Source organism: Rissa tridactyla, chromosome 22 (assembly GCF_028500815.1).
Source record: "Rissa tridactyla isolate bRisTri1 chromosome 22, bRisTri1.patW.cur.20221130, whole genome shotgun sequence".
Classification (NCBI taxonomy): domain Eukaryota; kingdom Metazoa; phylum Chordata; class Aves; order Charadriiformes; family Laridae; genus Rissa; species Rissa tridactyla.
Window position 1 is genome coordinate 3,282,150 of NC_071487.1, and position 15,379 is coordinate 3,297,528.

The window sequence follows — 15,379 nt, forward strand, 5'->3', positions numbered from 1 at the left end:
GTCCGTCCATGTCTCACCGGCTTCAGCCAGAAATAACATCCTGGAGGCGAGGGAAGCGGTCCTGCTGCGACTGCGTTGTACGGTTCCACGAGAAGGCTCCTTCCTCACCACAAAGCCCCTCTGTTTTGCCAGAAACCCCTTAAATTCTGTTCCCCAGCTCTTGCCTTATGCCCCAGGGCCTTGGGGTGGCACGGGGTGGGGGGGGTGGGGGGCTTCTGCTTCCCTTGCTCGCAGCTGGAAAATGCCACCTGGAAAACCAGCAGGAAAAGGGGAACCCGCCCCACTGTATGGGAGCTCTCTGCGTTTCTGGCAGCGCAGCCGGTGAGGGCAAGCGCCCGCTGGCAGAACACGGTGGGGAGCGGGCAGAGCGTCCCGGACACCGGCCACGCGGCAGGGAAAGGAGCAGGAGCCGCTCTCGGCCGAAACGCAGCACCCCCCTGGCTGCTGGGGTCCGCAGGGGGCTGGGGCTCAGCCCTGCAGAAGAGGGCGGCCATCGGCTGCGGCTGTGTGGGGCTCTGGCCATGCAGCCCCCGGCTGCCTCCTGCAGAGGCCGGGTGCGATGGCGGGCACGGCCTGAGGGATGGGAGCGGGTTCCCCGCTTCCTTGGAGGCCCTGAGGAGTGGTGGGAAGGGTGGGTGTGCTCGAAGCCCTCCGGTGGGATCGCTGTCTCTCGTCACATCCTTTGAAATGCCTTTTTCTGGCCCCGAGCGATGTTTCCGCGGGTGTAAGATCAGCAGGACCAACCCCCCCACCGAAGGCTCCCGCATCCCCGCAGGTTTTGGGGGGTGGAAAAGGTTCCTCTCTGCTTCCAGGGCGCAGGAAAGCAGCAGCGACGTGTCGGGGCCGTGCGGGATCTGCCCACCCCACGCTCCCCACACGCGGCCATGGCGGGTGCATGGCTGCTGCAGCCGCGGCGCTTTGATGGCAGAGGGGACCCCTGTGCCGGGGACCCCTGCGCCAGGGACCCCCTACCCCCGGGTGCCGGACCTTCACCAAGCTGCATGGCCGCTCCCTTTCCTGCAGCGGCCCAGGGAGGGGGCTCGGCCGCCCCCAGCAGCCCCCGCTCCTCCAGCTCGGGATGGTGGGAGACCACCGTCCACCTCCCGTGAGCCTCCGTGCGAGGGGCCGGCAGCGGAGAGGTGGGCAAACCTCCTGCAGGGGGGAAAAGGGTCCCAGTCCCCCCCAGAGCGGAGCATCAGCATCCCCCCCTCAGGATGGCGTCCCAGTGCTCGCCGGGGGCTGGGAGGGCTGGGACTGGCATCCCACAGGACTCCACGGCCCCCCGGCATCCCCCCCGGGACTTCACAATGGCCAAGCGAAGCTGGAGGTAACCTAACAAACAGGGCCCAAATGCCGCCAGCCCCCGACGCAGCCGAGAGCGGGGGCTGCTTTGCTCCCCGTGACACCCCGGCACGTGGCCCGAGCCGAGGGCAGCCCATCGGGCCGGGCTGGGCCGTTCCGGGGTGGCTCCCGCCACCCTGGCACCGTCTGATGGCCACGGCACCGCGTGGGGCAAAGTCCTGCCCGCCGCGATGCTGCTGCCTCTCGCTCCGCTCTGCCCCGCCGGGCCCGATCCTGCCCTCGCTGAGCCCCACGCTGCCACCTCTTTGTCCCCACCATGGCTCAGCCCGGAGCCTCCACGCCAGCCATGACAGCGGCTGAGCACAGCCAAGGACGGCTGGGACTGTGACAAGGAGGGGAGATTTATCCGCCGTGGGATAAAACCCGTTTTAAACCCCACGTCCCCCCCTTGGACAGCCCACAGGCGCCGGCCAACCTCCCCTCCTGCGGCACCCCCCTGCCCTGGGGCTGTCACCTCCCCGCCACCGGCATTTGGGGCAGCACGTGCCAGGCAAATCCTACTCCGGCAGCCGTGACAGGACCCCGTGGCACCGACGGGCCGAAGGGAGGTTGTCGGAGGTTGGATGGGGTCGGATGGGAGCAGAGGAAAGCCAGCGAGTGGTTCTGCCCCTCTCCTTAAATCCCAGGGCAGCCCAAGAGTGTTTCCAGCTCCGCTGGCTTCCCGCAACAGCTCCGACATTCTCCACAGGCCACTCACGCTGCACTTAAATAAACCAGCCCAGTAGCTATCGTTTGGGTGGTTTCTGTATTATTTATGTTTCCTTCCGCTCCCGACCAAGAGCCGGGCCTGGAGCAAACAGCCGGGCTGCGGCCGTCCCCGCTCCCAGAGGGACTCGCTGTGGGGACCCGCACCCCAACCTTTCGTCCCGTCCCCGCCGCCGGTGCCAGCGGCTCGGCGCGTCCCCAGCCCCAAAGGGCAGCACCGGGAATCCCATCCTGCTCCGACCACCTCCGAGTCTGGGGAAAATCCCGCTCCAGGGGTTAAATCACTGCTTAAAACAAACACTCCTCGCCTCGTCCTGTGTTTAAATCCACTGCTCTGCTCCCCGCGGCCTCCGAAGGCTCCCGGGGAACCCTCCTGCCCCCCCAGCCCCCGTATCGCGACTGGGCCAGCCCCCGTATCGCGACTGGGGCAGCCCCGTGGCCGCTGCCGGTGCAGCCGGCGCGTTTCTGGCCGCGTTTTCCCACTGATTTTTTTTTTCTTGTTTTTTTTTTTTTTTTTTTTTGTTTTGTTTTGTTTTCCTATTTTTACCCTTTTTCCCCTCAGGAAAGCAGCCTGGCGGGACACGGCCGGCTCCCCCAGGCTCCCCCCCTCCTTCTCCCCCTTCCCCTCGCCGCAGCCGAGCCGGGGCGGGGGCGCGGGCCGGAGCCGAAGACGCTGGAGCGGGGCCCGGGGAAGCGGCGGGGCGGGGGGTCCGGGCCCGGGCCGCCCCCGGAGGGGGACCCACCGTCCGCCCCCGCCCCAGCCGCGGGCGGGGGCAACGGCGGGCGGGGCCGCCCCGCCCCGCCCCGTCCCGTCCGCCCGGACTTTACCTCCCGACCGGGCCCGCGTCGTTCCGGGCCATGTGAACCGCGGGGCCGGGCCGCGGGGCCGCCGACCGGCAGCGGGATGGAGCGCAGGAAGGTCTTCGTGGTGCTCGACGTGCTCTGCCTGGCCGTCGGTGAGCGCTCGGCACCGGCGCGGCCGCGGAGCCCCGACCCGGGCGGCTCCGGAGCGTACCCCCGGTGGGGCTGGGGGCGGGACCGGGGGTCCTGGGTCCCCCCGCGCCTCTCCCCGGGCTATCCCGCTGCCGGTGCTGTGGGCCCGGGGGGGCACCTGCCCGGCGCCGGTCCTGGGGCTCTGGGCCTCCCCGAGGAGCCGCGGGGTGGGGGGGGCTCGGCTGGAGGCGGTGGGGCCGGGCGGGCAGTGGCTCCTGCCCCGGAGCTGCCGGTCCCTGCCGTGGAGCTGCTGCCCCGACGTGGGGCCTCCCCGGTGCCCCGGGGGCTCCGCAGCCCCCGGGCCGAGCGGAGAGGGGGGCGCCGGGGCCGGTCCCGGTGGCCGCCGGCGGGACCCGCCCGGGCGTAGGGGGACGGTTCCTCCTCCCGCCGGCCGGGCCCGGTGCCCCGCCGGGGGGAAGGGGGGGCTCCGCGGGCGGTTGGGGTCGGGGGAGCCCCTTCCCGGTGCCCCGACAGCTCCCCCCCCCGGCCCCGTGCAGGCAAACGCCCGTTTCTAAAACTGACGCTGAGAAGCACCTAATTAAGACGGACTAAAAATAAAGGCCCAGGTCGTAATTTCAGCCTGAACGTCCCGGGCCGGGAGCTGCTCCCGGGCTCCGGGCCCCGGTGGGGAGCGGCAGGTTCCTGTTTGTGTTCGGGCCGTTTGTTGGGTTTTTTTTTGGTGGTTTTTTTTTTTTTTTTTTTTTTCTCTCTTCGGGTGTCGGTGCCTTTTATTTTTAGGGGAGCTTTTTTGGAGGATGAAATTATCCCGAAAGAAAATTCCGTGTCTAATTTGAGCTGCAAATTAGCCTTGGAGGTGTACACCGAGGCGGCCGCCGCCGGAGCCGGCAGCAGCGGGGGGGGCTCCTTCGGGCGGCCGATGCCCCCGCCCGGGAAACCGGGGGGGGGCGGGCAGCAGCCCGGTGTGTTACCGTCGTTTCCCCCCTCGCTTGGGGGGTCTGGGTGCGGGTTGGGGGGGGGGGCAAAGGTGCGTGTTCCCGGGAGACGGTAGAAGAACGGGAGGCGGAAACCGCCGGGAGAGGCGGAACCGGGAGAGGAGCCCGGGTTTAAGGCGGACTGCGGGCCGGGGCAGGGCCGCGCGTCCCGGGGCTTTTACCGGAGAAGAGCATCCCGGGGCCGTTGTGCCCTGTCTCCCCCCGGGGGTGCTGGGGAAGCGTCCCCTGGGCGGGGACGGAGCGACCGCAGGGGCGGGAGGTCCCCTTCCAGTGGGGGGGGGGGTCTGGCAAGCCTCCTCCGTGGGGCAGACACCCCCAAAACCCCTCTTGATCTTGGGCATGAGCCCATCCAGGGTCGAGCTGGAGGATGCCCGTGGTCGGGGCACGCTGGGCGGAGAATCCTCCGTGCCCGAGCTGATCCGGCCGGTTGTGGCATGTCTCCAGAGCCCTGGCAGGAGCGAGGGCTGCCGGAGGGCGTGGGGTGGGAAGCCAAGCGTGGATCGCCCCCCAGCATCTCTGGGCACTGGCTCTCCTGGAGCTGGTGCGAGGCACCGAGGCCATCTGGGGCCTGGGGGCCCTTCCCTGCTGTAAAACAGGTTTGCAAAAGATGCCTGTGCTCGTTAATTCTAATGAGCTCTGTCCTCCTGGGCCAAAAGACCCAGGGGAGTGTGAGGAGAGGGCACAAGATCAGCCCCGGTGTCCTGCACTGCAGTGGCAGCTCCTGGGGGGAGCGGGGCAGCCCTGGGGGCTCTGCGGGTGCCCGGTCGCGGCCGTCTCCTGTGGTATCTGGGCGCTGCAGGCAGCTGCGAGCTCCGATAGGGCCCTATCAGCGGCGGGGGCTGGTGGGTGCGAGTCCTCCTGCCCTGGGCGCAGGCGGCTGGGGACTGTGTCCCCAGAGGGGATCCCTCCCCAGCAGCGGGGAGCGGAGACCCGGGGGCGAGGGACGGGGAGACGGCATGGCGCCGGGTGCCTGCGCGGGGCCTGCGGCCGAGTGTCCCCAGCCCTCGCCTTCTTTCTGCCTTGCAGCGTCTCTGCCCTTCGTCATCCTGACGCTGGTGAACTCCCCCTACAAGCGGGGCTTCTACTGCAACGATGACTCCATCCGCTACCCCTACAAGGCGGACACCATCACCCACGGCCTCATGGCTGGGGTGACCATCACCTGCACCGTCGTCATTGTAAGGAAGCACCAATGCCATCCCGCTGGGGCGGGGACGTCCTGGCAGGCGTCATCCCGGAGCTGGGTGCCAGCACAGCCCTGCCCTGCTGGGGGTCAGGAGCTCCCTCTGGGGCGGTGGGACCCACGTCCCCATGGGGGTGGCTCCCTGCAGGGAGGGGGAGAGGCCCCGTGGGCTCCTGTGGCAGGCGGGTGCCAGGGGCTCCTCTGCCACAGCCCTGGGAGCCGGAGCATCCCGTGCCCCTGGTGCTGGGGAGCTGCTCGGTGGCCCCCGGACCCTCACCCCTTGCCCCTTGCCCTCTGCAGATCTCATCGGGGGAGGCGTATCTGGTCTACACGGAACGCCTCTACTCCAAGTCAGAGTTCAACAACTACCTGGCCGCCCTCTACAAGGTGGTGGGGACCTTCCTCTTCGGTGGGGCCATCAGCCAGTCCCTGACAGACCTGGCCAAATACATGATCGGCCGTCTCCGGCCAAACTTCCTGGCTGTCTGCAATCCCGACTGGTCCAAGGTGAACTGCTCCATCTACGTGCAGCTGGAGAACGTCTGCCGGGGTGACAGCGGGAACGTCACCGAGTCTAGGTGAGCCGTGGGGCCGCAGGACCTCACCCCCACCCCCCCAGGCTCCTGTGGTCCGGTGGCGGCCGGGGGGTATCGACGCTGTCCTGCTGCAGGGCAGAGCCTGAGGAGCGGGTGGGGGGCCAGCTGGGCGCTGGGGGCTCGCTCTCATGGCCTGACGTGTCCTTTTTTCCCTGCAGACTGTCGTTCTATTCTGGACACTCCTCCTTCGGGATGTACTGCATGATGTTCCTGGCGGTAAGTGCCACGGGAAGGCGATGAGCCCCCGCAGGTCCCGTTCCCCCCCCGAGCACCTCGTCTTCTGGCCGGTTGGTGCCCCTGGCGCTGGGTGATTGCTCCCCCCTTCGCTGCCCAGCTCTACGTGCAAGCCCGGCTGGTGGGGAAGTGGGCCCGGCTGCTGCGTCCCACCATCCAGTTCTTCCTCATCGCCTTCGCCATCTACGTGGGCTACACCCGGGTGTCCGACTACAAGCACCACTGGAGCGACGTGCTGGCGGGGCTGCTCCAAGGGGCCCTCATTGCCGTCCTCATCGTGAGTGTCCCCCCGCCGCGCGACACGACGCTCTGCCGGGCTGCCGCGGAGCTGCTGCAGGAGGGGGTCCCCAAACCCTCTTTCTTCCCTTTGGTCTTTTCCAGGTCCGTTACGTCTCTGACTTCTTCAAGCAGCGTCCCCCGCGGCAGTGCGACGAGAAGGACCCCGAGCGCAAGCCCAGCCTGCCGCTCACCATGAGCGACCCCGACCGCAATCACTACAGCTACCGGGGCGCCCCGTGAGCCGCGCGCGGCCACGCGCCGGACTGCACCACCTGCCCCTCGCTGCGCACTGCTCCTGCCGCGGGGGGACGGGGACCCCGGCTCCGTCTTCACCGTCGGCTCCACGTGCCTCCGGTTGCCGCAGGTACGTGCGGGGCGGCCCTGCACCCCCGGCTCCCCGCGGTGCCTCGGTGCTGGCCGGTGCCCGGCGATCCCAGCGCCCTGCCCGCGGGAAGGGGGAGGTCCTCGGTCCCCTGTGCGTCTGAGTCACGCTCCAAGGCTGCCGTCCCAGCCCTCCGCACGAAGGGAAGGGAGGGGAGGGTGGCACGTGGGGGTGGATTTATCAGGCTGGCAAACCGCGCCGAGCAAAGAGCAAACTCGTCGGGAAGTCTGAGGTTGCCTGTGCCGAGTGCGTGTTATCCCTGTCAAATTATCCAGCCTTACGAGTACAAATCCTCGCGAGCACAGGGGGGAGGAGGACAGCTGCTGGGCTAGCAATACTTTTTTTGGAAAGGATTAAAGCGATCCAGGGCTCTTCTCTGTTCCCTCCTTACCTTGAAAAGCAGTCTTGGCTGCCAGCAGCCCGTGCGAGCGAAGGGGCCACGGCCGGGCTTTTCTCCGGTGGTGCCCCGTGCTGGAAGCCAAGGGCTTGGTGTGCCCGTCTGCTTCGTGCCTGGCCTGGGGCGAGGGGAATGCTTCAGCCTTTGTCTCTCCTGCGGCTTCAGCTGATGCTTTAGGGGGTGCTGGGGGTGGGCAGGGAGGGGTAGGGGAGAAGCTTTCTGTGGTAAAGGAAAATAAATGGGGATGTGGAGCTGGACACAGGACTCCGAACTCCGTGGGAAGGTGAGGAACGGGCCACAGAGCCATCCCATCGCTGACACGCAGCCGCCTCCGGCGCCGGAGCGCTGTGGGCCTCTTCTTAAACTACACGCGTTTTGATTATGATATGTTTTTATAATTTTTTTTTTTTTAAATTAGATCATCCGTAAAGAATGTCTGTGTCGGGCCTGTTCTCTTATTCCTCGGATGCTCCTGGCCTCGGAGTAGATGGGCTTAAGTGGTGAGAGTTTCCTCTCCCAAAGGAAAGGGGTCTGAAGCCCTCCGTTAGCAGGAGGTTTGCTGCGCTGGGGAGGGGGCTCTCAGGGCTGCTGAGCCCCCTCTCCTGGTGGTGCTGAGGAACTTGGGCTCGACTGGGGCCGATGGGGCGGTGGGGGGGCTGACGGGAGCAGCATCTCCCCGGGGGAGGGAGCCCCAGCAGCCATGGGGGCGGCCAGCCGCCCCTCTCCCGCGCTGCCTGTGAAATATCACCTCTCGTATCGAATACGATATTCTTCGACGTACCGTAATTCGAGAAATACCGCTTTGTTCTTTGGCTGGCCGGCCCCACGAGGGGCGAGGAGAGCCACGGCCGGCGCAGGGCTCCCGGACCCGTCCCGCGTGGGCTCCCGTCCTGGCGCTGCCTTCGCCCTGGCCCCGGGAGTCTGTTGCGCTCCCCGGCACCGCGGCGGCCTCCGCGAGGGGGAAGGGAAGGCGGGGAGAAGCTCTTGGAAAAAGTGACGTTTTGTGCCTGCAGCTCCCTTGGCCGCTGCGGCAGCCGGAGCCGAGGGAAGGCCGGGTGCCGAGGGAGCCTTGGCACAGCCTCATCGTGTCCCTCCTGCCGCGGGGAGGGCGGCAGTGGGGCCAGGCTGGGGAGCCATGGGGGGCACCGGGGGGGCAGCACCCCGGCCGGACAGGCTCGGGGTCAGCCTGGGCTGTGTCTGCCCCACTGCGGTGTCGGTACCCCTTGTCCTGGGGTCTGGATGGAGGTGGGGGCATCCCAGCTCTGCCTGTGGCACTTGGGTCCTGCCGGGGGCTTGCTGGGGGGCGGGGGGGGGGGAAATGGAGCTGCCGATGCGGCACTGGGAACCGGAGCCCTGGATGGATCCCTGGATCCTGGCTGCTCCCTCCAGCCGGGCACATCCTGGCCTCTGCAGGGGTGGGGACGGGACACGCCGGGTGCTCCCCAGTCCCTCGGGGACACGGTGGCCGGTCCGGGGTGCCCTGGCCCAGCGCAGCCTGGTCCGTCGGGGCTGGGAGCAGCAGGCGCCGTGCGCGGTGCCCATGTGCTTACGCAGCATGGGTTACTCCAGTCTAGACAAGCCCCGACCAAAAATACCTTCCCTGCGCCGAGGGAACTCCCTCGCCACACGCTGCTCTGCTGTTTTCCTGTGAGAGCTTTCCTCCTGCAAACCCTTCCCCGCTTCCCCCAGCAGGGTCCTTCCCCCCCCCCACCACTCCCCGTCCCAGCCCTCCAGGGCTTTGGGACATTGTTTAAGATGTGACGGTGTAAAACAAAGCTGGTGGGAAGTGCCAGGGCAGGGCTCTCTGCCACAGGGTTTGCAAACAAAGGTCTGTAAAAGCAGCAGCTCCCGGAGTCGGGGGCAGCGAGGCACAATCCGGCTCCGGGAGCTCGGCTCTTTTGGGTTTCCTCTGGCCGGTGCCCGGCATCGGCCCCGGTTCCTGGCGCTGCCTCGACAGCTCCTCTGTGCAGCCAGGAACGTGCTGCTCCCTTCCCTTGAGATCTGATTTCACCCCTTGGATGCGTCTCTGGAAAAACCAGCTGGGCCACAATGCTGCAGTGTGCGGCTCCCAAGGGCAGGGCAGCGGTGGGGAGCTCGGTGCTCCTTCACCAACCGGACGACGCTGTCGGCTCACGACCGTGCCCCGGGGCCGGACAGGGGCTGAGACCTGACCAAATTCGTGGCACGCCAAGCCAGCCACATCCTGGACTGCATCAAAAGCAGCGTGGGCAGCAGGTCCAGGGAGGGGTTTCTGCCCCTCTGCTCCGCTCTGCGGAGACCCCACCTGGAGCACTGCGTCCAGCTCTGGAGTCCTCAGCACAAGAAAGACACGGAGCTGTTGGAGCGGGGCCAGAGGAGGCCCCGGAGATGCTGGGAGGGCTGGAGCCCCTCTGCTGTGAGGACAGGCTGAGAGAGCTGGGGGGGTTCAGCCTGGAGAAGAGAAGGCTCCGGGGAGACCTTCCAGCCCCTTCCAGTCCCTAAAGGGGCTCCAGGAAAGCTGGGGAGGGACTCTGGAGCAGGGAGGGGAGCCATGGGATGAGGGGGAAGGGTTTTAAACTGGAAGAGGGGAGATTGAGATGAGATCTGAGGAAGAAACTCTTTGCTGTGAGGGGGGTGAGCCCCTGGCCCAGGTTGCCCAGAGAAGCTGTGGCTGCCCCATCCCTGGAGGGGTTCAAGGCCAGGTTGGCCGGGGCTTGGAGCAACCTGGGCTGGTGGGAGGTGTCCCTGCCCAGGGCAGGGGGGTGGAACTAGATGGTCCCTTCCAGCCTCCCGAGCCCTGTCTGGACACAGCGAGGGGCTGTGAGGCACAGCCAGCCCCAGCCCCCTGCGGAAGGACTGGGGGGTGCAGGCAGGGGGCTGCCTCCGTGCCGGCACCTTGGCCCTGTGGATGCCAGTGGGGCACTGGGGAAGGTGAAGCAGGTCCAGTTTCTGCTGCAAAGTCTACGACGGCCCTGGCCGTGGCTGAAGGCTACGGTGCGCTGCCAGCGCCGCTCCAGCTCTGGGCCAGCCCCCACTGCCTCCAGCCCCCCACTCTGAGCACCAGCAGGGTCTGGGGCGGGCTCGCTGCGCTGCTGGCATGGCTGGCTTGGTACCGGGCAGGGGAGCAGGGTCCCATGGTGGGGTAAAGTGGCCCCCACCAGCTTGTGTGCCTCACTTTCCCTGTTTGAGGCTTGGGGCCGTACCGTGCCCCGTGGGTCAGAGCTGGCTGGAGCTCTCTGCATCCTGCTTGGTGGATCCCAGGCAGCTCCTCTTGCGTTCAGGGTGAGCTGTGGCCCCGGGCACTGTGCTGGCTTGTGACAGGAGTGTCCAAACCCCTTTGCAGTAGGTGGGTGACTCGGGCATTAAGGATGCAGTCCCGGCTGTGCTGGGGCAGATTCAGTCCCCGGTCGAAGCCAAGCGGCGTTGGCCCTCGAGGCATGGCTGGGACCTGCTCTCTCAGAGCCGTCCTGTTCCTCAGCGTCAGCAGCTCCACGCACCAAGCGCTCAGCCAAAATGCCTCCTTTCCAAAATAAGCCGTTTCTGGCAGCGCTCAGCCAGGCTCTGGCTTCCAGCCCCGCTCCGGAGGGGGCCCTGGGCTGCCTCCCCCAACCTGTGCCTCCTGGCTGCCTCCTGCCTTGCCACGCAGCGTCCTTCCCTCCCCTCTCCCTGGCACCTGGGACTCCTCCTGCCCATTCACAGTGCAAAAAGGGCTTCATCTGGGCTCGTTTGCCCTGGCCCCATCCCCACGTTCCTTCCTGCTCTTGGCTTCTTTCCCCAGCTGATTGGGGGCAAGAGGCAGGCAAAGGGGCTGAGCTTCCCAGTGCCCGCAGCACGCTTCCAGGAGCGGGCAGAGGCCTTTGCCAGGAAGGATGTTACTCATCCCATAAACATCCCCTTCCCTGGCCGGCAGCCACAGGAGGAGGGTGCCACCAGATGAGGCTGTGGCTGCAGAGGGGGGGGGTGGGTGGTGGTGCGAGGTGGCCCCAGCTCAGGGATGCGCAGGAGGGGGGGTCGGTGCCCGTGGGGAGCGGGTTGCACCTTCCCGCGGGGATGTTTGTGGCTCCCTGCCCCAGCGCAGCCTGCGAGGAAGCAGCTGGAGGGAGGCTGCCATGTTGCATGGACCTCTTCGTCTCAGCATGGCGAAGGCAAAGCTGGGGGGGTCCGGGCCGGGCCCCCCCAGACCGTGGCCCCTGGAGGTGTTGGTGCTGCCTAACGTGGCCCTGGGGGGCTGTGGGGGCCCAGAGCGGCTGCGAGTGAGGGGCTGGTGCCTGCACTGGGCTCCCGGTGCCCCCGGCATCAGCCCTTGTGCTCCCCGGGGAGCCGCGGCCGGGGAGCGGGCACGGTCCCGGGCACCACGAAGGGCGGGGGGTGTGGGGGGGGGATGCCCCGTCCCGCCCCACACCGGGCTCGGCGGGGCGGCGGCGGCCGGAGCACCGGGGAGCGGCGGCGGCCGGCGGCAGAGGGCAGCAAGAGCCCGGCGGAGCCGCGGAGCGCGTCCCGGCCCCGGCGGCCCCAGCCCCCCGCAGCCCCCCGCTGCCCGCCCCGGGGCCCGCCGAGGCAGCTCCGAGCCCGGGGAAGGTCCGGGGCTGTCGGGCCCCTGGGGGGCACGGCCGGAGGAGCCCCCAGCCCCGCAGGGCCGACGCCGCGGGGTCCCCTGCACCCTCCCCGTCCTGCCGGGACCCTGCGCAACCTGGGTGCTCCCTGCGGCCTCCCTTCCCCTTCTCCTCCTCCTCCTTCCCTTTCCCCTTCCCTTCTCCTCCTCCTCCTTCCCTTTCCCCTTCCCTTCTCCTCCTTCTTCCCCTTCCCTTTCCCCTTCCCCTTCTTCTTTCCCTTCTTTTCCTTCCCCTTCCCCTTCCCTTTCCCTTTTTCCTTCTCCTCCTCCTCCTTCCCTTTCTCCTTCTTTTCTCCTTCTCCTTCTCCTTCTCCTCCTCCTCCTCCCCCTTCTCTTTCTCCTCTCATCCCATCGGTGCCGCCTCCCCCCACCCCCTTTAAATGAAATGTGCCCGGTGCCACAAAGACTCCTTTGATCTCACCGAGTAAAGGAAGGATGGGGCTAGAGAAGGAATTAAATAGCAAAAGGAGGAAACGAGGAGGGGAAAGCCCTCCCATGGGAGGCTGGTAAATGATGCTTCTTTCTCGTTAGAGCAGCCGGACAAGAGCCTGTCCCAAGCCGGTGCCCCATCGTGCCGGGGTTGTCCGGCTTCTGGCTCTGGCTCAGGGGCTGGGGCTGGCTGGGGGGGTCCCTCCACAGAGCCAGCGGCCAGGGTACAGGCACGGCTGGGAGCCCCCCACCCTGCCGCGTAACCTCGGCCCTGGTAGAGCCGCTCTGGCATGGAGGAGCTGGCAGCCGAGCCTGGAGAAGCAGCCAGAGGGTACGAGCAGCAGTTTGTTGTCGGCCGCTTGCCAGGAGCCGCGGGGAGATGCGGCGCTGCCAGGGACGTGCTCTCGGAAGCACGGGGCTGCCGAGTGCCAGCCCTGCGGGACGGCCGGCCTCCCCCCTCCGGCCCTGGCTCTTGCTCCGGGGAAGGCCTGACCCGTGCGGCAGCGGATGGGATGGGTGTTCCTGGGGTCCTTTCCTTCTCCTGTTCCCACCAAACCAGAGCTGCCCTGCGAGGCCACCAGGAGCAGGGTGCCAGGGGCTGCAGGTCCCTCTCCGCCATGGCAGGGGTTCACCCAAAGCCTTGGGTGAAAGCTCAGCCCCTGCCTCAGCATCTTCTTGCCCCCGTCTGCCCCCTCCAATGCTCTTTCCTTTCCCTCTGTCCCCCCACCCAGCTCGACAGCAGCTGAGCAGCCGGACCCGGTGCGTTGCGGGCTGTGGGAGGAGGGTGGTCCCTGCTCGGACCTGAGCCCCTCCATGGCCGCAGGCCTGGGCAGTGCCGGGCACCCTGTTGCCTGCAGAAGTTTCTCCCCTTCCTCCCTTCAGGGACGTGCTCTGGGCTGAGCCGAGCAGCCCCTGCCAGGCATTCGGCTGCCCCTCGGAGCCCGTCCATCCCTGCTGGCCCTGCGGCCCCCGCTCTGCATCCCCTGCGCTCACACGGCGAGCGGGTCTGGCCCTGCCAAACATGCACCTCCTCCCTGCCTGCTCTGCCTGCTCTGCCTGCGCCCGGGGTGGGTGGCACCGGCAGCCGACGGTGGCGGATGGTGCTGCCAGAGCCCCGGCACCGAGGCCGGGACGGGCAGAGGGGCCGGTGCTGCCCGGTGAGGACAAGAGAGACCAGCACGGGGCAGGGGGGTCCTCAGCCGCGCTGCAATGGCGTTGTCCCAGCTCTGCCACCGTCGTGCCCTCATGGTGGGGAACCGTGTGGCAGGGGGGAGCCCATTTTCCCCCCGTGACCACCCAGCACCACCTCGAGCACATCGTCGTCCCCAGCACGCAGGGGCACGAGCCTGTCCCCGGTCCCATGGCCCCGTGTGGGGTCTGGGGGGGACTCGAGGGTGTTGCAAGAAGGGGCCACCGCAGAGGGAGGGTGTCAGGGTCCTGCCGGGGCTGCTCGCTGGGGGTCTCTGCTCCCTTCTGCCCCTTCGGCCTCTCCCCCAGCAGCCCTTCGCTCCCGTCTCAGCCCCCTCGGCCCCGTGGGGCGATGCTTCCCCCGGGAAGCGGCAGGGCAGCGGGCAGGGACCGGCAGGGCAGAGGGGACAGGGTTCCCAGGCTGGGGAGGGGGTTTGGGGCGGGGGGGGGGGGGCGGCGTGCCAGCCCAAGCTCTCAACTGCATTTTTGTTGTTATTTTAATATTTTTCCCTTTTACACTCTTGCTGCCTCAACGTGACCTTGGCCAAATTATTCCCCCTCCCTTTGAGATTTATGGCCCCCTTCCAGAAATGATCTGTTCCATCTACGAAAATAGACGTCGCGCCGTTACTACATTTTAAAATATAATAAGGGCTGGGAGACCGCTCCTCTGCCGCTCTCCCTTCCCAGCCCCAGCCATTCCCCCCTCCCACTCCCACCCACCCCCAGAGCACAAAACCCCGCAGGTCCCAGGGCTGTGAGTGGGTGCAGCGAGGGTGGGGGCATCCCAAGCCCTTTCCAGCTCCAGAGAGGGGGGGTGTCCTTGCCTGGATCCCCTCGGCAGAGCTGGGGTAACAGGAGATTTCCCATCTAAGCCGCTCTCAGAAAACGCTGGGTCTGCCGGGGGGATAAATGGGATGAAACGGGCTGGGCTTCCCATGGCCGGGGGGGGGGGGGGGGCTGGGGGTGGTCCCTGGCTCACTAAAGCCATCGGGATCTGGTTCATGGCTGGAAAACCCTCCTCGCAGCCCGAGGGGACAGCGTAGCCCACGGCTCCAGGGACTCCTGCGCCCTCTGGGCACATGCAGGGTGGCCTTCGCGCAGTCAGGCTCTATTTCTGTGGTTTCGTCGAGGTTATTATTATTGTTCTTTTCTAGCAGGGCCTGGAGGCAAGTTTTCATCCCCGAGGATGGGCTCTCGTTCCCCCGCCGCGTACCCCGACATCTGGTGCGACGGGGACGGGGAGCGGAGGCAAAGGCGAGCTCGAACCCACCTCCCCGGCCCCATGTCAGCCAGCGGGGGTCTGGGATCACTGGGGGTGTCCCGGAGATGCGAAGCGGCTGCAAAACAACCAAACGTGTAAATCAGATCAAACCCGGACATTTCGCTTGTTGCTTTTCCTCCCCGGGACCCTGTTTGTTTCCTGGCTTGTGCGTGCCTGTGTCTCCGCGTGCGGCTGTGGCTCTGGGGATAGGGTTTGGGATGGTTCGTTTTCTGATGGATTTTTTCCTCTCCCGCTGTAAATGCGGAGCCTCGTGCTGTCCCCGCTCGAGACGATCTGCGGCTGTGAGCCCCTAACGGCGGTCGCCCTTGGGTGCGCGCAGGCTGAGCGGCCCCCATGTTCAGGTAATTTAAGGGATGCATCTAACAGCAAATTTTCACTCTGCAGGACGTCCAGAGCTGATGTCTCTCTGGACCAAACACCATCTGGGCAAAGGAAAAGGGGCTGGGGGGGGTGTGTGTGTGTGTCTGGGGAGGTTGTTTTGCTTTCCACTCAGAGGAGTCGCTTTGATCATCCTGGAAAGGCTGTGTCTGGGGTTGAGGATGGCCCTGTCCCGTGGGCCGATGGCATCACCACCTTCCTGGACGGTGACGGGACCCGGAGGCCAGGACGGACAGAGCTGCGGTGGGGAGGGAAGGGGCCAGGCCTGCGGGTGGATTAAGGTTAAACAGGAGGAGAAGCTGACCCCTCACAGCTGCTGCTCTTCAAATGTTTTATTTCCTGCTCTCTGTAAGCCTGGATTGACCCGCAGGCAGCAGAAAATGTCGAACAACTAAAACGGTTTCCCTGAAAGGAGAAAAACACC

The 15,379-nt window shown here is 66.8% G+C and overlaps 1 protein-coding gene across 2 annotated transcripts; it reads left to right on the forward strand.

The window, feature by feature from the left end:
• The first annotated feature begins 2,857 nt into the window (after positions 1–2,857).
• On the forward strand, positions 2,858–14,633 carry PLPP2 (phospholipid phosphatase 2). Of its 2 annotated transcripts, XR_008463355.1 has the most exons (7): positions 2,858–3,023; positions 5,040–5,191; positions 5,497–5,774; positions 5,951–6,008; positions 6,127–6,303; positions 6,408–6,669; positions 14,453–14,633. XR_008463355.1 is itself a non-coding variant. In XM_054182188.1 (6 exons), exons 1-6 carry the CDS (start codon positions 2,972–2,974, stop codon positions 6,543–6,545), a joined length of 855 nt encoding a protein of 284 aa, XP_054038163.1. In that variant the 5' UTR covers positions 2,858–2,971; the 3' UTR covers positions 6,546–7,517. The 2 variants fall into 2 exon arrangements, 1 of the variants encoding a protein (XP_054038163.1); XM_054182188.1 differs by lacking the exon at positions 14,453–14,633 and having other exon boundaries at positions 6,408–7,517.
• Positions 14,634–15,379: the final 746 nt, after the last annotated feature.